The sequence below is a fragment of the Zootoca vivipara genome, chromosome 9 (assembly GCF_965207765.1).
Source record: "Zootoca vivipara chromosome 9, rZooViv2.hap1.1, whole genome shotgun sequence".
NCBI lineage: Eukaryota > Metazoa > Chordata > Lepidosauria > Squamata > Lacertidae > Zootoca > Zootoca vivipara.
This window is the reverse complement of record NC_142592.1, coordinates 42,379,644-42,405,473: the sequence shown is the minus strand read 5'-3', so window position 1 is coordinate 42,405,473 and position 25,830 is coordinate 42,379,644. Positions and strand designations below refer to the sequence as shown.

General features: G+C 44.0%; 1 protein-coding gene across 3 annotated transcripts in view; it reads left to right on the top strand.

The window, feature by feature from the left end:
- The window catches only part of CACNA1I (calcium voltage-gated channel subunit alpha1 I), a 279,689-nt gene that overhangs the window by 196,370 nt on the left and 57,489 nt on the right, over window positions 1–25,830 (top strand). For 2 of the 3 annotated variants that reach the window (XM_088652075.1, XM_088652074.1), the window contains exons 9-16: window positions 2,810–3,216; window positions 14,886–15,037; window positions 17,060–17,245; window positions 19,227–19,344; window positions 19,913–20,068; window positions 20,425–20,533; window positions 23,711–23,883; window positions 24,746–25,165. In XM_088652075.1, the coding sequence (XP_088508201.1) occupies window positions 2,810–3,216; window positions 14,886–15,037; window positions 17,060–17,245; window positions 19,227–19,344; window positions 19,913–20,068; window positions 20,425–20,533; window positions 23,711–23,883; window positions 24,746–25,165 (1,721 nt within the window). The remainder of the gene's footprint in view (window positions 1–2,809; window positions 3,217–14,885; window positions 15,038–17,059; window positions 17,246–19,226; window positions 19,345–19,912; window positions 20,069–20,424; window positions 20,534–23,710; window positions 23,884–24,745; window positions 25,166–25,830) is intronic. The other variant, XM_035128273.3, reaches the window with a different exon arrangement.

Genomic DNA, 25,830 nt, shown 5'->3' with positions numbered 1-25,830 from the left:
ACCCTAACCAAAGTTTGGGCCCGGTTTTAATGAGCTCATCCTGGTATCAGCCCTCTCCACAAACCACCACAGCTGCCCACTTCCCTTTCCAAATTCCTTGGTGCCATCTTGAGACTCATAAGTTTGTGGAGAAAAGAAGGGGACATGGAGGGGGGTATTTATTTGGAGGTTGAGGCCTTCAAACCCAATTATGTTCCTGATGACATCATCATCCATGTGATTCAGCCGAATCTTTGGAATGGGCTTGGAGTGGGGGGGGGAGGACTCTTCTGACATGAAGAGAACATTTTACCCCAAACCTTTTCCAAATCAAGCAATAAGGAGCTCACCAATCACTACTGGGAACTAAAGGCACATTTCTCAGATAACTGCAGCTGTCTTTCAACCCCACTCCCTGTAGCTGAATATCTAAAGCAGGCATCTCCAAACTTCCTCTATGTTTGGCTTCCTCTATGTCAGGCTTCCTCAACCTCGGCCCTCCAGATGTTTTGGCCTACAACTCCCATGATCCCTAGCTAACAGGACCAGTGGTCGGGGAAGATGGGAATTGTAGTCCAAAACATCTGGAGGGCTGAAGTTTGGGGATGCCTGATCTAAAGACTGTTGGGTTTGATAAATAAATGGGGGAGGGGCGGGTCTCTAAGTTACAGTCTGATCATAGGAAGCTACCTTATACAGTGGAACCTCGGTTTATGAACACCTCGGTTTACAAATTTTCGGTTTACAAACACCATGGACCCATCTGGAACGGATTCATTCACTTTCCATTACTTTCAATGGGAAAGTTTGCTTCAGTTTATGAACGCTTCAGTTTATGAACAGACTTCCGGAACCAATTACACCCATGCTTCGGGTTAAGTACGCTTCAGGTTGAGTACTCCGTAGACCCATCTGGAACGGATTAATCCACTTTCCATTACTTTCAATGGGAAAGTTCACTTCAGTTTATGAACGCTTCAGTTTATGAACAGACTTCTGGAACCAATTGTGTTCATAAACCGAGGTACCACTGTACTGAGGGCCAAACTGGATGCAATGTTAAATAATTATTTACAGTAATATACATGTATTTTAAATAGTAGCTGATATTTATTGGGATTGCAGAACACAGGAAGGGGAGATTTAATTCTTTCCACTCCTACTGTGGTCCTGAGTTTAATAAAACAAAAAGCAAACCCCCAACCATACCTGCCAAGTTCGGGACCTAAAGATCCGGGATCGGCAGCACGCGCATGACCGGAAGTTGCGTGACGCGACTTCCGGTGGCGCTTCGCCCTTCTATGGGCACCAGAAAATGGCGGCGCCAGCGCCGGAAGTCGCTTCCGCGCATGACCGGAAACACGTAAAAGCGACTTCCGGCGCCGGCGGCGCCATTTTCTGATGCCCATAGAAGGGCAAATCACCACCGGAAGTTGCGTCATGCAACTTCCGGTCATGCGCGGAAGCGACTTCCGGCGCCGCCATTTTCTGGTGCCCACAGAAGGGCAAAGCGGCACCAGAAAAATGGCCGCCGGGCCAAAGCCAATTTAAGGGACAATACCGGGATTTTAACCTAAACGGGAGACCGCCGGGAAACGGTAAGAAAAAAGGGGTTTTCCCGGCGGATACGGGATACTTGGCAGCTATGCCCCAAACCCATCTCTGAAGCTGATATATGTATTTGGAGGAAACCCCATGTTGTTGTCAGTATCAATGTATACAGCAGCTTCAAAGGAGCAAACTGTATTTTTAACAAATGCATTTTGTGTCTCATCTACTTTGGCCCTGAGTCATGCCATTGATCCATCTAGCTCAGTGTTACCAATTATTGAGAGGTGCCGGGGGATGTTTACATGCAAAGCATGTGCTCTGCCACTCAACTTTGACCCCTCTCTGGATCCCACAAGATTACTTAGGTTATAAGAACAGCCCAACTGCCAGTGCAAGCTAAAGAGGTTTCCTCAGCTTGTCAAATCAGATCAGCCTGCCCAGTTTTGCTCCGTTTTGCCAGGGTGAACCTGCACACTCAGCAGGGAGTTGCAGTCAAGCCTAGTTCCCTTACTTGTGCTTCTGATGAACTGGTTGCCTTCACACTTTGCATATTCAGGTATAAAGTATCTTAGCTCTACATCTTTTTTAAAAATTGTGGCATGACCTTTAGTGCCAGAAAGGAGCATGAAGTTGTGCCTTTTGTTTCTGCTAGATTTTCACATGCTGAGGAACAAAGGGGCAAACAAGTCTGTGCTTCTAGCTTGAAATCAGCATAACTTTTTGAGCATTGGACTGCTTTATACTTTCTCTTCATGTTGTTGTTGTTTCTATAGATATAACAGGTAACACTGACATTAAGTAAAAACTCAGCAGTTCTGATGAACACAGGCAAGGACCTTTTCAGCAATAAATAGTTTCAAGTGAAACTATTTATTTAAGTGATAACTAGGGGAACATAGATTTTAAGGACAGAAGAAGCTTTGATATTTTTTTCCCACCTCTGAGATAACACACACCATGGCCTCTTATTTAGTGATTCCTGCAGTCTGGAGAATTATTCTACCCCTACTACAGAGCTGAACACAATTGAGTCTAATCTATTGTAGCTGAAGTAGAGCATGTCTCTGAGAGACAAGCAATCTCCATTAAAGTCTCTCGGTGATGATGAGCCTAACACTTCTCTTGGCAGACGGTTCCAGGGCTTAATTTCCTTCACGCTTAAAATGGCTAGATACAGTTTAGGACCTGTTTTGATTAACTGAGATGTGGAAATGTAGCACTGTTCTGAAAAATGACTGCTTTCCCCTTAAATTTGATCCCTGTATTTATTATTCCCCAGGACGATGCCGAAAGCACAACTGTGTTGATTACGTGCCACAAGGCCTTGGCCAACCGATTGCCATGACTTTGACGTCTGACCCCAGCAACTGCCCAAGATGTCACAAGGCACAGCGGGAAGCAGCCCGGAGACTCTCCGTGCTTGAGAGCGCCGATTCGGATCAGGAAGAGGGAAGAGGAGCCAGTGAAGAGGAGGGAGATGGAAGAAAACAAAGCACCGGGACTACAGACCTTGAGAAAGAGGAGGAGGATGGAGAAGAAGGTGGACAGCTGGCTCTCTGCAGTGACGTGTGGCAAGAAATCAGGGTTAAACTGAGGGGAATTGTGGAGAGCAAATACTTCAACCGTGGGATCATGATCGCCATCCTTGTGAACACCATCAGCATGGGCATTGAACACCATGAACAGGTAGTTAGACTGGTGGGCAGTGAACAATAAATTAACTTAGCAGTCTGAGGTGATACTGAGTACCTTGAATAGTATGGCTGTTATCTAGCATGTTGTGGTTGTTGGGGCATCAACACAACAATGTTCAAATGAGTTTACTCTTTCTGTGGAGAATTTGGGGGGTCCTAGGAGCTGGTAGGTAGTTCATGCATTTAAGGACCTATGTATATAATCAAGCAGTACCTGGACAAGGCACCTGTATCTGCCATGTTCCTTTAGAGCTTCTATGATTATATCTTGTGCACAACTCTATACTAGGCTTGCACATCTTCCCCACCCCACAATAAAGTATGGAAGGAAACCCCAATTCGAGGCTTTGCAGTAGCAGTAGTGGTCCTGTGAACTGAGGCCAGGGTCTGAAGACCAAACAAATCTGGCACCTATGCAAATGGAATGGGAGACATTTGCTCTAGGTTGACTGAGGAAGATGTAGCCTATAAAAAACATAAGTAGCTCTGTTGGCTCGTTGCAGGGCAGGGGAGATGCTAAAGCCATACTAGAATGCTACATTGGTTAGGTCAAACCAAGATGTCACAATGACATGAGCAAGCTTTTGAGTTCCTCCAGACATCTTCAGACTGGATGTTTAGGAAAATTATTTGTTGGGTGAGTGTAGCAAAAAAAAAAATAGTTCATGATGCTAAAGCCCCAGAGTCTGCAGTTTGTAACAGTCTTTTAAGATGGAGTAATTGCATATTAGCCTCTGGTAAGTGTTTTGTAGATTACAGGTTGTACCAAGAACTGCTGGGATCAAGAAGAAACAATAGATATACCCCCATTTAAACAAAAATGAAATAAAGCAGTTAATCAATTCGTTCTCAGTCCTGGAAACAACTCTGTGACATTTGGGTTGGTTCCCAATAAAGGTGTTACCTCACTGTGGTTTAGGTGCAGAAATAGCTTGTAAGCCCACCGGGCAACAAGTGTCTGTGTTCACTAAATGAATGAATGGGGAGGGGGATTAATAGGTGAAGTAACAGTCTGAAGTACATTCCACCTCTTCCTGCTTCCGCATGCAGTCATTTCCTTGTTCTATATCTCCCTTTCAGTTCTTGTCCTCTCTTTTGGGGAAGGGCCATAGCTTAGTGAGAGCAACTGCTTTGCATGCGGAAAGTTCCGGGTTCAATTTCTGGCATCTCCTTGTAGGGCTGGGAGAGATTCCCTATCTGAAAATGTGGCGAAGCACTGCTAGTAACAATACAGTCGTACCTTGGGTTAAGAACTTAATTCGTTCTGGAGGCCCGTTCTTAACCTGAAACTGTTCTTAACCTGAGGTACCACTTTAGCTAATGGGGCCTCCTGCTGCCGCCGCTCGATTTCTGTTCTCATCCTGAGGTAAAGTTCTTAAGCCGAGGTACTATTTATGGGTTAGTGGAGTCTGTAACCTGAAACGTCTGTAACCTGAGGTACCACTGTACTGATCTAGACAAACCAACACAGCTTCCTACCTTTTTCTCCCTTCTATTTCTGTCCCTTTCCTTGTCCTCCTCCATTTATGCTCCATTCAGCTGATCTCTCTCTCTCTCTCTCTCTCTCTCTCTCTCTCTCTCTCTCTCTCTCTCACTCTGTGTGTGTGTGTGTGTGTGTGTTCCTGTTTTTGCCAACTCTCCGTTCCCACTATCTTCCTCTCTTTCGGTCTCATTTCTCCCCTCATTAGCTAACTGAATCCTTAGTCTATTTGGTTTAGTTTAATACAGCCTCTGGGGACAGCGCAGTCACTTCACCCACCGCTCAAATCAAATCCACCCGTTTGCCTGTCTTTCCAGCTTAATTAAGAGACACACAAGCACAGCCCGTTTCTACAGAGGTACAAGGGAACCCGGTGAGCCCTGTACGGATGGAGCTCAAGGAACCCTCTCAAGGGGCAGCAGGGGCAGGAACTCTCCTTTTAATCTGAAACTGTGCTAAAGAATAGATCAAAATAGAAAAGGCAACCGTCTGGGCACAAATGAGGCTCTGAGCTGTCACAGAGGAATCAGCTGCACATAATATTGAGCAGGGTTATAACCTAAAAGGCATCTGTCCCAGACCTCAGATGTTTGTACTGACAACCTGCAGCTCAAAGCCTGCTGTCATGTGGCAGTCTTGTCTTTTGTACAGTGTTTTGCATAGCCCAAGTGGTTCGCTGCAACGCCAGCTTTCTTTCAGTGGAGCTGCTTCTGCTTTAAGGTTTGGGGAAGGAGGGTGAGTCAGCGAGGAGGTCAGTTGCATCACCAGAGCCATTCCAACCTTGTCCCTTACAGGAAGCAGCTGAAGGGAGGCCAGGTGTACAATGGCACCCCCTCCCCCCGCCTGCTGCTACTGATGTATGCAGTAGGAATGGCAGAGGATCCAGCTTTCAAGGCGCATGCAAGGAAACTCAGATATTTGTGTTAGAATTCTGACAATTGCAGTGGTCATTCTGTTTGTAACATGACATTTTCAGGCCTTGATGTTGTAAAGATTTTGTTTCAAAAAAATTGAAAACCTAAGGGGTTTCCAAAGAGGGGTTGCAAAGGACAGGAATTATTAGAGTAGTGATTTCTGTAGCTGTTCTTACTTGGAAAGTGCTTCGGCACTCGGTGCCGCACAACAATTGAATTAAAAGAACAAATGCCACCCACAGGCTTACACTCTGAACTGTGAAGCCAGTAAAATGATTTCCTAATCTATTGTTGATATTTTTAATCTCTCAGGATTTTTCTTCCAGTTTCCCCCAAGGGCTGATGCCACATTTTCACATCACATAGAGAACACATTGTAGTTTTGGCCTCAGCTAAGTTCATGAAAACAATTTGCAACTTATGTTAATTACAGGCAATTAATTCATGCAAATTAGTTTTGTTCCTCCGCATGAAATATTCCCTCAGTAGCCGCACCCTGATGTCTGTAGAAAGTTAATAATGTGGCATTTTAAATCAACATTATACATTATAGCTCTGTGGAAAATAATCATATTTCTGTGTTTGCAACTGTAAAGAATCTGCATTATAAATGTCCAGTTGCTCATCAGAAGGCATGCTCGCCTTCGCACAATGCTGCCTCTTCTGCATAAAAACAGGTTTTCACCAAATTCGGGTGATCTGTATTTGTTGATAAATGTTGGTGTGCTTTGTGGACAGCACATCGTATCAAGATAGTGAGAGATGACCAGCCCTTGCTCCGCATTCCTGACATAGGCGTCAATCCTAGCCCAATTTACCTGAAAGTAAACCCCACTGAATTCAATGGGACTTCTGAGACTTCTGGGTAGATGTAGTTAGGATTGCCATGTAACATACTCTCTGGAATGTTGGTTGATCCTGGTTAAATCCAGGATAAGAAAGACTGCTACCAGGTCATGCATACAACATCTTTCTGTACATCCATACGGCTAAAAAGAGCCCCCAAGCTTCTTCTTAACAATAGATGAATCTGTCAATATTGGTTTCTCTCAGTTTCTCATTTTTCCAATCTTAAATTCAGGTCTCACATTTCTGCATCAGTTTGCAGATTCCGCCCTCTCCCCCCGCCAAGACAGTTCCTCTGAGAATTCATCAGGACATTTCTCCAAATACAGGCACCCTCCCACTTACACATGATTGACTCGACTCGTGTGCAACCACATATATGTGTGACGCCAGGAAAATAAATAAGTATTTGTCAGAGGCTGTTGTTGCGACTACTCTAGAGTAACGACGCTCCACATTCTTGTCTTTAGAGAGTTTTATTTAGTGCAGTCTATTTACAGTGAAATGGGGGTGCAGAAACATGTCTGCTTAGTCCAAGCCAGAATCCGGGAATGGTGCGCTCCTCGTCTTCTTCCAGCATAAGAGTCTCGGGACGCCAAACCTTCTTCCCCGCCTTCTCCTGCATAATTCCGGAACCGGAGGGAAAAGGGGCCTTCACTCCATGTTTTCCTTCTCCCCCTTTCCCCCCCTCTCTTTCTTCCTCCCTCATGTGTAGCAGGGGCTCTTCTGTGTTGCCGGAGCCCTGCATCCCTCTTCCTCCTTCCTCACTGGACCCCTCCCCCTCCCCGCTGGCATTGCTGCTATTGGAGGAGCTGCTCTTGATGATGGGAGGGGGATCTCTGTATTCCCTTCCCCTTGCAGTATTTTTTTTTTCAAATCTGGAAATGGTGGGAGAGAGCTGGAGAGTCTTCATAGCTCACAAGGAGACCCTCCCCAGAGCCCAAATAGGACATCAGTGAGGGTGGAGGAAGACCCAAAGAGACCTGAGGTGCAGTGAGACTTTGTTTTGGCTGCTCAGCCTCCCTGCCTAACAGCTGATATGCAGGGTAGCAGAGCAGCAGCAGAAACTTTCTCGCGCATTCTTCAGGCAGCCCCATAGCTTCAACTACAGATATTTTGGTCTGGATTGGGGAGAGAGTGGGAGAGAGAGCTGGAGAGCAGGAAAAAATGGGTGTTTGGAGGCATTTTAGATGGTGCTCCCCAGTTTACGTGATTTCAGTTATGCGTGCAGGGGCCTAGAACATAACCCCGGTGTAAGTGGGCTGTAGACAAATGTTTGAATACACAGATACACAGTTTTGCGTAGAAGTTTTTGGTAATGGATTTTTGGTGTATTATTTTCACTGTGTTATGTTATGCACAATTTACCATTAATTTACCCTAGTATATGCATTTTTGTACAAATTACTTGGCTGGAGAACTGCATTGCAAAATTCAGAGGAATGCAAATTTCAAAGGATGGTTGTGTTTTGGTTCCCATATCATTTCAGAAATTACGAATTAGGTAGTTTGAGCTTTAAATGCGATGTGAATCAAATTTCTCCTCCATCCTTAGTTACTTTTTACTTTTTAAAAATGCTTTATTAGTTTTAAAAAACAAAACAAATACAAAACAAAACTATATGCAACAATCATTAAAGGGAAATCCAAACCACCCTTAGTTTCATTGTTTTTCTGTGAAAGCTTGACAGGATAGCAGTCGAGTGTGAAAAATTCCATTCTCCCCCCCTTTTTTGCAATATGTATGATGATAACCCACATTTGCTGACTAACCTGCCCACAGTCTTGCTTTCTGTTTATGGAATATTCATAGCACAGAATTGGCTGTGAATCAGACAGTGTGGGCATAGCCTTTTAAGAGGGCCCTGGTTGATTAGAACCTCTGCTTTGTATAATAAGCACTAATGTAGCCACCTCATTCTTAAAAATAATGATGCCCAGCTCAGAGGAAGCCTGTATAAAAACATAAATCATTTTTTTAAAAGAAAGATCTGACATAAAAGAAAAATTAAAGAAGCTGAGTAGCTATCACTTTGATTGGCAATGACTAAGGGCAAAGAACAATCAGTATAATCATCTACTAGTATTCAAATGTTATAAACATGTGACTTATATGATGGAGAGATTATCCAAGAGCCATGTAGCTAAAGGGAGATTTAGGCGTGAGTTACTTCATTTAAATTTTGCATAAGCTTGAGTTAATGTACTGTTTAGGACTATTTATAGAATAATCATCAGAACATAACAACAGTATGTGCTAAGACCTCTGGAAAGGGTTTAATTTGAGCCAGTATTGCCACAGCTTAACCTCAGAACATTTTTAAAATCAGTGCCACGACTCAGCCCTGGAAAGTATGAAGTAATAATAAAGATGAGCTAGTGTAGTGTAGATATGACTTTACTCTCTTTTTAGGTCAGATGTGAGGAACTTGTGGCCTTCCCATATGTTGTTGGACTCCAGCTCCCATCAGCCCTGACCCATTGGTCATGCTTGCAGTTGATGGAGTCTAACAACTTCTGCAGAACCGCAGGTTCCCCACTCCTGTCTTAGATCAACCTGTGCCATCACAATAGCCAAAACAAAGTACTTCTTTATACAACACATAATAGGTTTATCAACCTCCTTGTCACTAGGAATAGTGATGGCCACTTTCTTTAGGACAAATTTATGGAGCATAGGTCTATCAATGAATTAACTTCATAACAGCTAAGTATGCCTCTGAATATTGCTTACATTTTATGCCCGCCATTGTACATGGTTCGCCCCTTGCCCGTTTCTAATCTCACAGCAACCTTGTGGGGTTGGTTAGGCTGACTGCTGGCTCAACATCCAAAGGGAGACAATTCCACCGAACTCAGTTGAGCTAGCCCCTGCTTGCACTGAAAGTGAGGTCTGTGGTTGGGCGGGGAAACTGAAAAATAGAAACCTTGTGAGACAGGCTGGTCCAACACCTCGTGTGACACAGCCAAGTGTGTGCTGACCATCATTCCTCCCACTCCTGCAACTTTGTTAAACATCCCCAACAAGGTGTCTAGTCTGGGCTTCATATGTCATCCTCATCATTGTTTGTTTTGTATGCCAGGGTTCTTTGAGGGAAGTCATGTGCTTTAGTTGTATTGCATGTCTGCAGCCTCCCTTCCCCTCATTATTTCCCCATCCCAATAATTTGCTTCTGGCTTCCTCTTTGCTTTGCTTTTTCGTTGTGTCGCTGGCTCTCTGTGTTCTGTTTTGTTTTTTCCCTTCTGCTCAGGAATGTGGAATTGTTAGAAGTTTTGCCTTTCCCCAGCCCTTCCTCTCCTGTCTCCCTCTCCTACGCTCTTCTTTTCTTACCCAACTCCCTAGGTAGAACCATTCCCTGGGGTGAGTGATGGCCCATTAGAAAAAGATTAGCAGATGTGCACTTGACTAGTGAAACAGATGTCAGGGAGGAAAGGAGAGCAAGCGGGAACAGGTGACCTTTTCGGTAAGAGACAGACAAGGATGACTTTTAAAACATCAGTTCCTCACGAAGGCACAGAAGGAGCGAGAGAGAGGACACGTCAGCAGGAGCAAGGAAGACAATTCACCATTATATCACGATGCTACATTACATTTCTCATTATCACTGACATAATCTGTTCAGTTTGGGCTGGAATTGGTATTTTTGCTTTTTCTAGTTTCTGCCAAAGACTCTTTGGGCAGCTTTGCTTGGGCAGCTCTGAGCTTATTTTCATCACGATTGTGATTGCCCCCATACAGACAAGCACACATCTAAATAGGACAGGCATGGTATCTCAAAACGCCTTGCCAAAAATAGGCGTATCTTTAATCCACTTGGATGTGTGCTCGTCTCTGTGGTGGGGAGCTTCATGGAAATGAGCATTAGACTACAAGTAGAAGTTTTCCCCTATATCCTTTCTGCAGAATACATTTTCAGCAAAGTAAATATGCACTTGTTGATGTTACATATTTGTCTTATGCAAGCCACACTTCTCCCCTTGATACCCCTTCTGTGGGGTGGAGACTGCATTTCCCACACTTCGTGTGCTATATTTTGTGCTTGCAATAAATTTCCCATACAGCACTTCCATTGCGATTGCTATTTGGGAGACTTGTCGGAGTGGTTCCGTGTGATATCTTTGTCATTTTTAGTGTCATTGCGTGAACACTGGGGTGTGTTTATTGAGTGACTGTATGCATGAATTCTACCATGTGCAACTCTAGTACCATGTGCAGGAATGAATGAAGTGGATGGGTATTAGGAAAGCTGCTCCCCACCACTCTCCACCACTGCCCTGCCATGTCAGAAACCACTACTTTTTGTGAAATAAGGTGAGGTCTTTAGTTTCACTCTCCCACTCACTCAGAATTCTATTTGTTGGTGAGATACTCCATTTGAACATTGAGATCAGAATGAAATATGCTAGTCATATTCAGGGCACAATTCTGTGCCTCAGGTTTCACATCTCTAATCTATTTTAGATGAAGGGGGAGGAAAATGCAAGCCCCATGCACCTCTTCTCAGAAAGGCTAGGGGAAATGTAAAGCACACCACAATGCAATTTAGAAATTAAAGAGTTCACCATGAGGCAGGTTATGTCTATTTTTACAAAACAAGTTTCTGACCTGCTCAGTCCTCACTTGCATTTTCTTCTATCATCTTCGCCCCCCCCCCACATTTTCAGAGGTGGGTAGTGGTAGTAAAATGCAAAATATATTCTAATGTGATATGTGTTAGGACAGCATCCTATTTTCAACCCCCCTCAGGACACATATTGCAAAAAGCCGCTATCCTCCACACCAGCTTGCAGGAGGTTTACACAGAAGCTTATTGAATGATCCAAATGTTCCCGATGCAGCTGGGGAGTGGGGCGAAAGAGGGCGGGTTCCCGCCCTTCACCTGCTTAAAGGAAGCAGGTCACGCCCCCCGGCCGGCCGGGTTGGTTGGCCCTCAAGTGATGCGGGCGGGAACCCCCCAATCGCCCAGGGGTTGAGCTCTCTGCCCCTGCACACATGATCAGGTCATGACGCCCGCAACTCCACCTCCCACGCAGGCGCGGAAATGGTTTTCTTGTTCTGCCCAATTCTTCAGTTCAGGAAATGAAAAGTAGATGATGATGATGATGATGATGATGATGATGATTAATACCCTGCCCATCTGGCTGAGTTTCCCCAGCCACTCTGGGCAGCTCCCAATTGAATATTAAAAACAATACAGCATTAAACATTAAAAACTTCCCGAAACAGGGCCGCCTTCAGATGTCTTTTTAAAGTAGGATAGTTGTTTATTTCATTGACATCTGATGGGAGGGCATACCACAGGGTGGGCGCCACAACTGAGAAGGCCCTCTGCCTGGTCCCCTGTAACCTCACTTCTCACGGTGAGGGAGCTGCCAGAAGGCCCTCGGCGCTGGACCTCAGTGTCCGGGCAGAATGATGGGGGTGGAGACGCTCCTTAAGGCAGTGTTTCTCAACCTTTTTTGGGCCACGGCACACTTGTTCCATGAAAAAAATCACGAGGCACACCACCATTTAAAAAGTTAAAAAATATAACACTGTGTGTCGCCCTATATTATAATTATGACTGTAAGAAACACTTGCCAAATATTGCTTTCCGGCGGGTGAGTGCTGCATATTGGCGGCCGCCAGGCTCGTTTGCACTGAGCTTTGGGAAAGAGGAGGAGAAATATTGCTTTCCGGCGGGTCAGTGTTGTGTATTGGCGGCCGCCAGGCTCGTTTGCACTGAGCTTTGGGAAAGAGGAGGAGAAATATTGCTTTCCGGCGGGTTAGTGTTGTGAATTGGCGGCCGCCAGGCACGTGACAATGCAAATCGCCCTTCTCGTCGCCGCACGTCGCGGCACACCAGCCAGCGTCTGGCTGACTAGTGTGCCGCGGAACAGCGGTTGAGAAACACTGCCTTAAGGTATACAGGACTTTAGGGCTTGGAAACGTACTGGGAGCCAATGCAGATCTCTCAGGACCGGTGTTATATGGTAGAGATGGTAGAAGTAGAGATAAATAAGGGGATGGATTTCCACTCCCTTCTGAAATTACTGTCCTGTCTTTTCTTCACCCCACAATACAATTTTTTTTAGTTATGAGGGAAGACCCTTAGAAGTTAATCCTATGCAGATTGACTCCAAAGTAAATTCTGCTTCCCTGGGGCTTATTCCAGTGTGCATAGTCTTATCCTACAAACACTTACTCTTCCTTCTGTGAGAAGATACACAAGATCACTCTGTTAGTTTTTACATTCCATCTTTTGCCTTTCAGCACTTGCATTATTAGTCAAACATAATTACGGGTGGAAACAGAGCCCTTGTTTCTCCCATTCTGTCTTTACTTTTTCACTTAGGGAAACTGGCAGCTTTAATAAAGAATCATCTGGCATGGGAAAGGTGTGCAGTTGTCGTTGTTCCCCCCTTCTCATTGTGTTGAAATTAGCGTGAAGTCCCTGATCCCGAGAAAGTGTGGGGATGAATTAGTAGGCTGTGGAGAGAGAAGGGCTTTGCTTTTTCAGAATACAGGAGGGAGGGGATTTTTTTGGACAGCAGTTGTCAAAACCACTTGGTGCTTGTGAGCAGATGATTATGTGGGACAAAGCGCTCAGGAACTGGAATGGGAACTCAGGAGAAAGCATCGGAGGGCAGGTGGTTGAAGTCTATTCATTCAATCACTTATTTGTGGTACACACACACACACATATGAACAAAGCAGAACTGTATTTTTCTGGCTTAGTGAGTGGATGTTATTTGCAAGTTCCAAGAAGACCACAAAGGACCTGAGCGAAACCCCGATACCGCATGCATCCAAGGCTGAATTATTTGATTCAAGCCTTTTTCTCACCACAAACATCCCAGGGGGTAATAGCATCATGCCACCAGTTTTCTTGACATGCTTGTTCTGTATGCAACATATACAAGATAGAAGTGACATGATTGACTGCGTACATACTCTATTTATGGAATTGTGTTATAGCCTAAGTGTGTGCTTGAGAGCAAAGCAAAACAAGCTCCTCTTCGATAAACTACATTCCTAGATAACTACATATTCCATTGGGTAATTAATGAGACAGCAGCCAAGAGAGAAAGAGAGTTATGAGAGAAGATTAGCAGAAAAAGGCCTAGCAAGCTGCTACTAGAGGAGTAGGGGGTATAGAAGGGACTGGGGATGGGAAGCTGAGAACACTGAGAAAAGAAGGAAGGCAGGATAGAGAAAGTTTTGTTCGAAAATCTGCATTATTGCAAACGGAGATAAAGTCTCAAAATAACCGAGTGAGTGTTATTTTTCGTTTCCAAAAATTGATTGATTGATTGACTTTTGCATTAAGGGAAACGTGAAGGTTTAATGCAATACCATTAAAAGAAATGTGCTAATTCATTTTAGAAAACAGCTCTAGTATATTAACATAGTCTGGTGCTACAACACATGCCATGGATGGTGGAAGTGATAAGCATACCTTGTTGATGGCTTAAAGAAACAATAAGGGGAAAAAAGCAAGGGATTGAAATAGTTTGTGCCAATTAAGCAGGAGAAAAAATATATATCCAATGGTCATAAAGAGCAACAAAGTTTGATGCAAAACAAAATTACTCATAGAAATAGTCAGTGAAAGGCCACAAAATGAAATTGTTGTTTGAATACAACCAAGTCCATAATAGAACTATGTTTGGCAAATCCAGCAGTGAATCCACCTTAAATTTTTATAGTCTAAGATCAACATTAGTAACATAGTAGTGTAATTCTATAGGAGGCAGAGGAGGGGACTAGTACTATTAAATCCCAAATATACATGCATTCAAATGAGAACATGAAACTTGCAGAAATAACTTTCTCTGTACTGAGATGCAAATTTTACAGATAAGGTTTTTCAACATGCGTATAACGGCCTCAGTGCAAATGCCCTGAAGATCTTTAAAACAATTTCAAGTTTCCAATTGGTATGCTGGTCCATAATCTGTCTCACATATCCTTATTCATAAGGAACCAGCATTGAGTACAATATACATGGTATATTGTCAATTTCTATGGAGCATCGCAGTAATCCTCAATCTTCTTTGGAACACCAAGCTGGCACATTAAGCTTCCTGCAACCTCCTTTCTTCATTTCATAGGGTGAAGCTGTTATTCACCCTAAAACAGCTACAATTTAACAAACAACAACCTGCAGTCCTGGAGACAGAACCAAAACAGAACATAAAGGAGTTAAGGTAAAAAAAATCAGGGATAACAAGTGAAATGTCATGAAATATTGGAACATCACTGGTAGATGGTAGTTTTACAGACAGACATTCATCATGCAATTTAAAAAATAAAATGGAAAAGTTGCAAGAGTCTCTTCTCTACCCAGAAGCCCCATTTCTTGCACACTAGGCAGAACAGTATGTGATAGAAAGTTTCCTAAATGGATTCTGATTTTATTTTATTTCTTTCTCCTGCAGCCAGAAGAGCTGACTAATATTTTGGAGATCTGCAATGTTGTGTTTACCAGCATGTTTGCCCTAGAGATGATCTTGAAACTTGCTGCCTTTGGCCTCTTTGATTATCTTCGCAATCCTTACAACATCTATGACAGCATCATCGTCATCATCAGGTAATGATCATCAAAGCCATGCATCAATGTATGAGAAGTAGTGTAAGAAAGATGGATGAGGGTTAGTTTTGGGGCTGCCCAAACTAAATGAAACTCATTCCAAGCAATGTTCTGAGCAATGTTGTGTTGGGACAGCACATCTCAAGCCATTCTAGACTTTGGTGATGACACTACTTTATATTAAACATTTTAATCAGTAAAATGTAAGAGCCACTTGAAATGGTAGTGCACAGGACCAAAGAACCTGCCATTCTGGATTCTATTCTCAGCCTTTCCACCAGCTTTCCTTTGGATTCGGGACAATTCCTATTAACTTTGTAACTGTGATCCATTTTGTTATCTATAAACCAAGAGTATCATGGTTCTGCCTGCATAAATCCGTTAAACATTCGGGGGGGGGTTTAATATTCAACTGTGTCCTACTCAGAAGAGACCCTCTGAAACTAATGAACCAAAGTTATTCAGGTCCATTAACTTCAATGGACATTCCCTGAGTAGGACTGGTGTGGAATACCACCCACTGTCTAATCATATAGCTCCACATGTGTCCTTATAAGTGTAGGAGAAACTTATGTCTACAGATTCACCATTCACTGCAACTGTCCATCAGTTTCTAAACACCCACCATGTTCAGAGTACTGTTTATACAGGAACAGAGGGCGCTGCCTTCTATCAGGTCAAACCATGGCTTCATTTAGCTCAGATGAATCTACTCCGACTTGTGGCAACTCTCCAGGGGCACAAGGATTTGCTTCCTCAGATCTAGAGGAAATTATCCAGGAAGTTCCTGGCTCTAATTTTAAGAACCCTGGTGCTGTGGCATCTGCTTCACTTTCTAGTTTGGTGGTCCCCTGATCACCAGCTTCAGACTCAGACCCAGGAATCTGCTCTGGCTCCCTCACTGCTGGACTCTGGGGTCATAACAGGTCCTGATCATGCAGGTGGGCAGCTGCAGTTTCCTACTTCATTCTTGGCACTCTAAAAGCTGCTAGCTTTGCAAGAGGGTTTAGCAGCAGGGAGAGAGATTGGCCACCAGGACCTCCCTACTTCCTACTTGCCAGGGTGCAGGGCACCACAAGGGGAGCTTGGTAGTGGTAGCCAGAAGCTGTTATTCAACTAGGTTTTACTCAGTGTAGACCTGCTGAAATTTATGAACAGGACTAAGAAAAGAAAAGAGCCCCTGCTGTCATCCTTGAGCGAAGCACCCCCAAGACCAGGCATCCCCAAACTGCGGCCCTCCAGATGTTTTGGCCTACAACTCCCATGATCCCTAGCTAACAGGACCAGTGGTCGGGGAAGATGGGAATTGTAGTCCAAAACATCTGGAGGGCCGAAGTTTGGGGATTCCTGCCCAAGACCATTTACAATGTGTGTGCATGTGTTTTTAATTGTGGCTCCTTTGAAGGTTACCAAAACAGTTGCCACCAGCAAACATGGGGGGGGGGGGCAGGGCAGTGAATCGGGGCTTCCATTTTGGCTCACCTCTAGTTTTCGCCCTTTGTTTTTTCCCTTCTGGTTCTTGAGGCTGGAAACAAGCTTTAACTTCTGTGGAGCATCATACCATCTTTGTATAATAATGCTTTCAGGAGATATATTTGCAAGGAAGGAACCTGCTGAAATTGACTAAGGGAAGATAGTGTGTGTGTGTGTGTGTGTGAGAGAGAGAGAGAGAGAGAGAGAGAGAGAGAGAGAGAGAGAGAGAGAGAGAGGAGTTATAAGCAAGTGTATTTTGTTCACACAAAATTAATTCAGACTAACTTTGTATTTCTTACACATAGGGATACAGTACTTGGTTTATAGACACCAGTGCAATTGACAACAGAAATTATCTCCATCCTTCCTGCTCTCTGTCAAACACAGTCTACCTGGATCTCAGTTAAAGATCACCCAAATAAAAGTTGCTTCTATTTGTAATCTTCACACTGCCATTCATCATCCTTTGGGATTCGTTTCTATCACCTTTCTCAAGGTCTCACTCTGGCCCTCCCCTTGTCTCTTGTTGCTTTTGTCCCTGTTTTGTAGCATTTGGGAGATCATAGGCCAGGCTGATGGTGGCCTGTCAGTGTTGAGGACATTCCGGCTACTGAGGGTGTTGAAGCTGGTGAGGTTCATGCCTGCCTTGCGGCGTCAGCTGGTGGTGCTCATGAAGACCATGGACAATGTGGCTACCTTCTGCATGCTCCTCATGCTGTTTATCTTTATATTCAGGTGAGAAGAGGGGTTCCAGGGTGCAGGAACACTATCCAGAATGAGATCCATTTTACGTGTTCAGTCACAAGAAAGGATGTTTGTTTGCTTGTTTGCTTGTTTGCTTGTTTGTTTAAACTTGTTGTATGAAGGGGGAAACACTTTTCAAGGCACACTACCCTAACAAGGCAGCTTTGCAAAACTCAAAACACAGGAAAATATTATTACAAAACACACACACACACACACACACACACACACACACACACCATACCTGCCAAGTTGCTGTCCGAGAAATAAGGGACCAGGCCCGAAGTAGCAGACCGGAAGTAGCGCTGCCGCCATTTTGGAACTGGGCAGAGCATGCTCAGAAGTGACTTTTGATGCTGATTTGCCCAGTTCCAAAATGGCCACTGCGCCAGAAGTCGCACTGCAGCCAATTTGGAACTGGGCAGAGCAGCATCAAAAGTCACTTCTGAGCATGCTCCGCCCAGTTTCAAAATGGCCGCCGCGCCAGAATAAACTGGGGAAAAACAAAAAAACCCGTTTTTTCAGCTAGGAACAGCTGGAAAAACGGGGATTTCCCGGGGAATACGGGAGACTTGGCAGCTATGACACACACACACCAGCAGTGCAAATCAGTTAAGTGCAGATTTCTGTCTTCCGAGTTTTGTTTTGATCAGCAGTGATAATGCCATGGGAAGGGAATTCCAAAAGTGTGGGGTCGCCACTAACAAAGCCCCTGCCCATCACCTCCAGCCTAATGGGTCTCACTGGTGGGCTGGTGAGCAAAGTCTCAGGTGCTGATGTTGATGTTGGGCTAGGCTCATGCAGGTATTAGCAGTCTTTCAGATAACATAGTCCCAAACTAGTTAGGGTTTTAAAGGCTAAAAGAAGCACCTTGAATTGGGCCTGGAAATGAAAAAGTAGCCAATGTAACTGATACAGCATAGATGTAATAGGACCTGGATGTCTTAGCTGCTACATTCTGTCCCAGCAGCATTTTCCAAACAGTCTTCAAGGGCAGCCCCACGCAGTTCATTACAGTAATTTAACCTGGTTGTAAGAAAGCCATGCATCGCTCTGGCTAGGTCAGCTTTCCCTAGCTAGGGCCACAGCTGCCAAACTAACCTAAACTGATAAAAAGCACCCTTGGCAACCAACATCACAACCAAAAGCACCACGTCCAGGCTGTATTTAAAGGGACAAAATTGTTGTGAGCAATGTAGTGGGTTCAGTAGCTCTCTGTTCTCTGTGCCTTTCATTCAAGAGTCGTGTGCAATTAAACACTTTCTGTGCCCTTAATGGGAAACAGTATGCAATAATGCCAGGATGTGAACAATTCAGGAAATCACCAATTAAAATGACAGTTCGCAAAATCAAGATAAATGCAAAGTAGCTAGTCAGGAAACCCTGAACTGCTGCGCTAACAGAAATGTGCAGGTAGAGGAACAGACATTCAAATACTTTAAGTATGGGTTTTGCTGATCATTACCCAGGGTTAACAACAGACAGAGCATTTCCCCCCTGAATAATAAGGAAAACAAATTCACAGTGAACGAGCCTGGGATAAATGGGATTAGAACAAGCAATCAAAGTTGCAAATGAGTGACCCATGGCCCAGCAATATGGTGGAGTCTGGGGTTCTGCTACAGCCTCCAAACTGGAGTCTGAGGAAGGCAAGGCAGCCTCTTCCAGCCAGAGAGGCACTGGCATGGTAGGTTCTCCTGGTGCTAGAATTCCCAATGAGGTAGGGACACCAAAGGCTGGTTCTGAGGGCAAATGCTCCTCTCTGTCCAAGGTGTTCCCTATATCTGTGACCTCTTCTTTTGGGGATGAGGAGGCAGAGCTATGGGTCCTGTGACAAGCCATATATTTATTGCTCCAGTTTCTTTGGTAGAAGGATAGGATACATATGTGGTAAATAAATAAGAACATTTCAATAATGAAAATTACAGCAGAAATGTGTTGATTTAAAAATAAAAACTGTTCTTTCCAACAGCATCCTGGGAATGCACATCTTTGGGTGTAAATTCAGCCTCAGGACTGACACAGGAGACACAGTCCCTGACCGGAAGAATTTTGACTCCCTACTTTGGGCTATTGTCACAGTGTTCCAGGTGAGACCAAGAAATAGGAAAGGGGAATAAGGGGGTGAGAAGGAGGCATGTCTTCCCAGAAACAAGGAGTGATTAAAGGAAAGGATAGGATTTGAACCATCAGGCTTGTGGGCCTGCTGCTGTGCTTAACACCATGCCATCAGTTGCAACCCACTATCATAGCTGCCAAGTTTTCCATTTTCTCGCGAGGAAGCCTATTCAGCATAAGGGAAAATCCCTTTTAAAAAGGGATAACTTGGCAGCTATGCCCACTAATGATCGTGAGTTCAGCTCGGCCCACTGGTAAGAGAGACACATTGTTTCTGCTACTCTACAGTGAACTGTGAATGACAACCCACTACATTTCAGAGAGTGCTTGTGGCATTGGAACAGCACAACACAGCCAATGCGTCTCCTCTGGGGGGCGGGGGGGGGGATCTCATGACCAAAACAGAAAAAAGTTCATGCATATGAGCAGGCTGAAAAAGATAAAACTGATTAGATACTTTTAATCTGTCAGTTAACATATTTTCCAGCCTGCATTCCTTGTCCTTGATTTGACTTTGCAAGCTTGGTTTCTGTGTTACAGATCTTGACTCAGGAGGACTGGAATGTTGTGCTCTACAATGGCATGGCCTCAACTTCCCCATGGGCATCTCTTTACTTTGTGGCTCTCATGACATTTGGCAATTATGTTCTGTTCAATCTGCTGGTGGCCATCTTGGTGGAGGGATTCCAGGCCGAGGTGAGTTGCTACAGGAGCTGCTTTCAGGGAGGGTACGGCATACGTCTATAGCTGGTTGGGGGTATAGCCTGAAGGGCTTAGAAAGGGTGGCAAGGCATCCTATGTCCAGTGATGATCTTCCAAGGAACGTGTTTGTGGAGGGTGGTTTTCAAAGCAACTGCAATAAAAGCAAGGACATGTGACATTACATGGCCTGGACACTAAGGTATCGTCTCTTCTGTGCAGTGGCATGTCAGCTAATGATTTCCATAAAGTAGTTTGCTTTGCCTTGGAAATTCCATACTGAATTAAAGCCACAAAATGCTGGAATCACAGGGAAGAACCTCCTTTGCTCTCAGGATGCTCACAATTCCCAGGTCTTTGAATTTATTTTCCCAATGCAGGGTGATGCTAACCGGTCGTATTCAGATGACGATCAGAGTTCATCAAACAATGAGGAGTTTGACAAATTCCAAGATTGCTCGGGTAAGATAAGGTTGTTTAGGAATTCTGCATGACTATAACTGCAGTGAGAACCGCTGCATGAAATCTAATTTGTGAATATATCGGTTTTCATGAGAGTAGCAATAAAGTCTATTAGTGTACTTAACAGGTGCTTAATATTGCCCATTTTCCCTTTTTCTCAAGATTGGCTGCAGTTCTGGCTTATTAGCATAACTACCTTGCAACTTTGAATTAGGCTGCAATCGTAGTGACTTACCTGGGAGTAATCCCCATTGATCTCAGTAGGTCTTACTTTTGATTGCCTTGTAAGAGCAGAATAATATTGGATCCTACTTACAGTTGTGTTGGTCTCTGCTTTTCTATGTGAAAACATAACAACTTGGAAAGTTCCCTGCTTAGGAACATAAGAAGCTGCCTTATACTGAGTGAGACCATTGGTCCATTTAGTTCAGTAATGTCTACACTGATTGACAGTGGCTCTCCAGATTCTCTGTCTTAGCCGTATCTGGAGACACTGGGGATCAAACTGGGACCTTCTGCATGCAAAGCAGTTTCTCTCACTGAGCTACAGCTTTCCCTTTTCATCTTCCTCTTCCCCAAATGTGCTCTGAGTCCACAGCAATGGACAATTCGAATGCATTTGCATTTCTAATAGTAAAAGGCAAAGCTATTGCAATGTTTTACTAAAGGATTTTGGTGCCTTTTGGCTATGCTGTGGCCCAGATCCTGTCACTTCTCTTTGAAAGGCAACAGTGATGTCCTAGACAGGCTTGGCAAAAGCAGGATACTTGGCTTTTCTACTCAACCTCATAGGAACTAGGATAACAATGATGAAGGTGTTCAAGCTGCTGATGGAACTGGGCTCCCACACTGAGTTTCAATCAAACCCCTAGTGTTCAAATCACACAAAGCACATCAGACGGAAATAAAAAAAAATCTGTGTAAAATACCCCGTAGCTACTGATTTGACTTGACAAAAGGTTGGATTCAAACATCAGTAGAATCAGCCAAAAGACAAGGATGGCAGGATTTTGTTTGTGTGATAGCCAAAGCAATACCCTCTGCACTTCTTTGAGAATACTGCAAATTTCCCCTTAACACAAAAAGCTGTAAATGCCAGTTACAAGCCTGCATATTCTTATTAAGGACTACAGTGGTACCTCGGTTTACAACCACAATTGGTTCCGGAAGTCTATACTTAACCTGAAGCGTACTTAACCTGAAGCGAACTTTCCCATTGAAAGTAATGGAAAGTGGATTAATCCGTTCCAGACAGGTCCGTGGAGTGCTCAACCTGAAGCGTACTTAACCCAAAGTATGAGTGTAATTGGTTCTGGAGCGTACTTAACCTGAAGCGTACTTAACCTGAAGCGAACTTTCCCATTGAAAGTAATGGAAAGTGAATTAATACGTTCCAGATGGGTCCGCGGTGTTTGTAAACCGAGGTGGTTGTAAACCGAGGTATGACTGTACAGTGAAGAGGGGGAAGTTCGCTGGGAGTTCAAGGTTTAAAGAAAGTGATGGGGGCAACTTACCATGGAAAGGCACCCTTACTACATTGGAGTGGTACTTGAAGAGAGAACATAAAAGCATAGATCAAGTTTCCCTTTGAGTCAGAAATTGCATTTTACCTTTGTGTTGTGAGCAATGATCTTTTCTCTTTACCATATGCCAGCGCCCACTAGTGTGTACCATTCTCAGTCTCAGTCAATTTTATTACAGCAAGAGCCAGCAATACAAAACAACACAACTCCAAACAAAAGATCAGCAATATCAACATCAGAGGGCAGGACAAATTGTTATAATATTTATTCAATAAAAGAGGTTTACGTTTTTTAATAGCTAAGGTGCAAAATTTGGCCACAGCGTAGGATACTGAGCTCAAAGATTTTTTTTGGGGGGGGGGGGAAATTCCAGATAATATTGCAAGGGTGTGAATTTTGATAATAGGGGTGAAATGAGTCGCGATCATTCTTCATTATAGAGTTCACAAAATAAAAGAATGTGAATAACAGATTCCACCTTATTGGACATGCATGGGCAAAAGCGCTCATCGATTGGTGTGTGTACCATTCTAAATATACATCTCTGCCTCTCCTTCTGGACTTAAGTTTTTATTCGCTGCTGGTTTGTAGGGTGCCCAACCTGGAGGGACCTTCACTGGTTGTCTGCTTGCTTCAGAACCTCAAAGCCCCTAATATTGCTGATGGGTTTCCAAGGCAAAATGGCTCAATAGGCGCTCTGCTTCCAGGGAAGTCAGGACATGTCTGGTAGTAGAGAGATTCCCAGATACAAATGAAAAGAGACTTGCTGGTGTTGGTCTGGGGACACAGAGGTGGCTCTCAAACATAGGATACAAAACAGCTTGTCACAGATTGGTTACTGTCTCCATCAGTTTCTCTCATTTTTACTATATTCTCCTTTAGTAATGGGTGTCTGCTGCAGGAACAAAGCTACAGCTGCCTTCGATTTGAAAGCGGGGAGGGGGGGTATCATCAGTCGTTGCAGTTTTGCTTCTTTCCATGTATGTGAATATTAAGCTGCTCACACTAAGGATAACTATTGCTACTGCTTCAGTTCTCCTGCTGCTGTAGTGGAGTGCCTACTGCAAGAATCTTCTTTGCTAAGCATTTGGGCAATAAAGAGTAAGCTTTACTTTCTCCCAAGGAGAATGTTTCCAGGCTTTAATGGGAGAAGTATGAAGCACTGTCAAAGCAGAAGCTATTGGGTGATGGAGGAGAAGGATACTTTTAGTTCTCCCATATTGTTCTCCCTATTTCCTAGAGGCATTGCTATGGAGATAGTGCCAAAGTCTGAATCTATATACAATGGTACCTCGACTTACGAATGACTCAACCTACGAATGTTTCGAGTTACGAACAGAGTTCCGTCCGCCATTTTGGATGCGGTTTAGATTTTTTCGACTTATGAATTTTTAGATAGAATTTTTCAAACTTACGATTTTTATAAAAAAATTCCCCCATTGGCTTCGACTTACGATTTTTTGACTTACGAAGGTCCGTTCGGAACGGATTAAATTCGTAAGTCGAGGTACCACTGTATGTGGAATTTATGTATGGGCACAGTTCCTTCAAGTTCACCATATATCTGAAAGCACATTAATGCATTTATCGGAGGTCTCTCTGGGTGGAAAAAGGAATGTCCTTTGCTCCCTTTCCTTTGCGTTTTTCTGCTCAGATCCAAAGCTTTGTGCAATTCCCATGACCCCAAATGGACATCTTGACCCCAACCTTCCGTGTCTCAACCAGCCTGGAGCAGCTGCTGGAATTCCCAATCCTTCCCGCAATACTCTGCAGCCGGACCAAGTTCTCATGGCCCTCGAATCCAGGAAAAGCAGTGTGATGTCTCTGGTAGGTGAATTTAAATCTAGGTGTAGCACATGTTGCCTAAAGCCAACATACCACAATGATTTCCAGTCCTAACACCTGAGAATAAGATCCTTAACACCAGAGAATAAGTTATTCTGCATTCAGAGCTTGTGCTCTGGTACTGAGCTATTGCTTCCTCTCAAGCTTGACATTGGCTACATCTTCCAACACTCCTCAACACATATGTACTATAGCTTAAGCAACATCTCTCTTAACCCAAACCTTAATCCAAACTCCAGCTTCAATTCAAATGTAAGAAGAGCACTGGTTGAGAAGCCCATAAGCAGATTGAGGGAGTGATAGCCCTATTCTCCTGCTTTCCCCTAATGACTGGCATCCAGAGACATGTTGCGTCTGGTCCTGTAGACAATCTATAGCCATCCTGACCAGAAGCCATGGGAAGCTGTATCTTTCATGAATTTCTGCTCCACACCCCCCATGGTTTTCCAGAACTCGTTGTCCCCACTGTTAGAATGTGCAAGATCCATTTCCCTACCAGCACTATGGAAATGGATAAGAGTTGTGCTGGGTGGTTGGGTGTTGATGAAGGAAAGCAGTGCTCCTAGTGGGTGACAGCCAATGTACGCTGTGATTTCGTTATTATGATGACCACATGCCTCTAATTTACAGTTAAAAGAGCTTGAAGTAAAAGCAACTAGTTCAAAGTAAGTTATTGTTCCATTGTAATTTTAATTATCTGCGTTGATTCTGAACTGCCTTGTGTGATTTCCCTAATGAAAGATGGTCTAAAAACATTCTGAATAAATAAATGGCTGAGGATGTTGACTTGTGCTGCTTTCCTTTTTGGGTGGGGGTGCTGAACCCTCTCTTGGATCTATTGCAGTCTAGCTCTCGTAGTTCTCATTACGGTGCCTGGAGCCGGACCGGGGGCTGGGGGAGCCGCCGCTCCAGCTGGAACAGCCTCGCCCGGGGACACAGCCTCAAGCACAAGCCTCCTTCAGCTGAGCACGAGTCCCTCTTATCCGGGGAACGACACAGGGCACCAGAGGATGAACAGGAAGGGCTAATAAGAGTTCACCACCATCGGCGAACCCTCTCCTTGGACACCAACGGCTCCTCTGAACTGGTGGAGTTGGCACCCACAGTCCTATCCAATCACAAGCCTTTGCGGAAAATGGGCGTGACCACAGGGCCCAGTGAGCACCAGAACTGCAATGGCAAAATGCCCAACATTGCTAAGGATATGTTCCCAGAAATGAACAACCGCAAGGGCCATGGAGAAGACGAGGAGGAGATAGACTATGTAAGTAGTTGCTTCCTCCGCTAAAGGGGCATTAGGACTTTGTAAAGTTGAGGAGAATCATCATAGCAGATAAGAGGGTGAGCTGGGCCAGCCCAGAACTTCCTGGCTGTACTGTGCAAAGAGAGATCACAGCGAATCTCTAACAGAACCCTTTCCAAAACTTCTCCTTCCATGAAATGCTTTTCATGTCATGTTCTCTGAAAAGAACATTGGGTTCTGTGACTTTGTGTTGCAGTTCTCCAATTAAGTAATGCACACCAAGGAATAATAATAATAATAATAATATATTATTTATACCCCGCCCATCTGGCCGAGTTCCCCCAGCCACTCTGGGCGGCTTCCAACAAAACATTAAAATACAGAAATCAAACATTAAAAGCTTCCCTAAACAGGGCTGCCTTGAGATGCCTTCTAAAGGTCTGGTAATTGTTGTTTTCTTTGACCTCTGGTCAGGAAAGAAATAGTAGGTAAAAATGTGCATAAGAACACATATATTAGTTAAAATACCATATGAAAATGCATTCTACTCAGGAAAATTGCCTATTGGAATGTGTATATCAGGCAAAAATTTATACCAGCACATGTATGTTAGGAGAAATTTGCATTAGAATGTACAGAAATGTGGAGAACTAAACTTGGCAACAGAAAAAGAATAGTAACTGAGA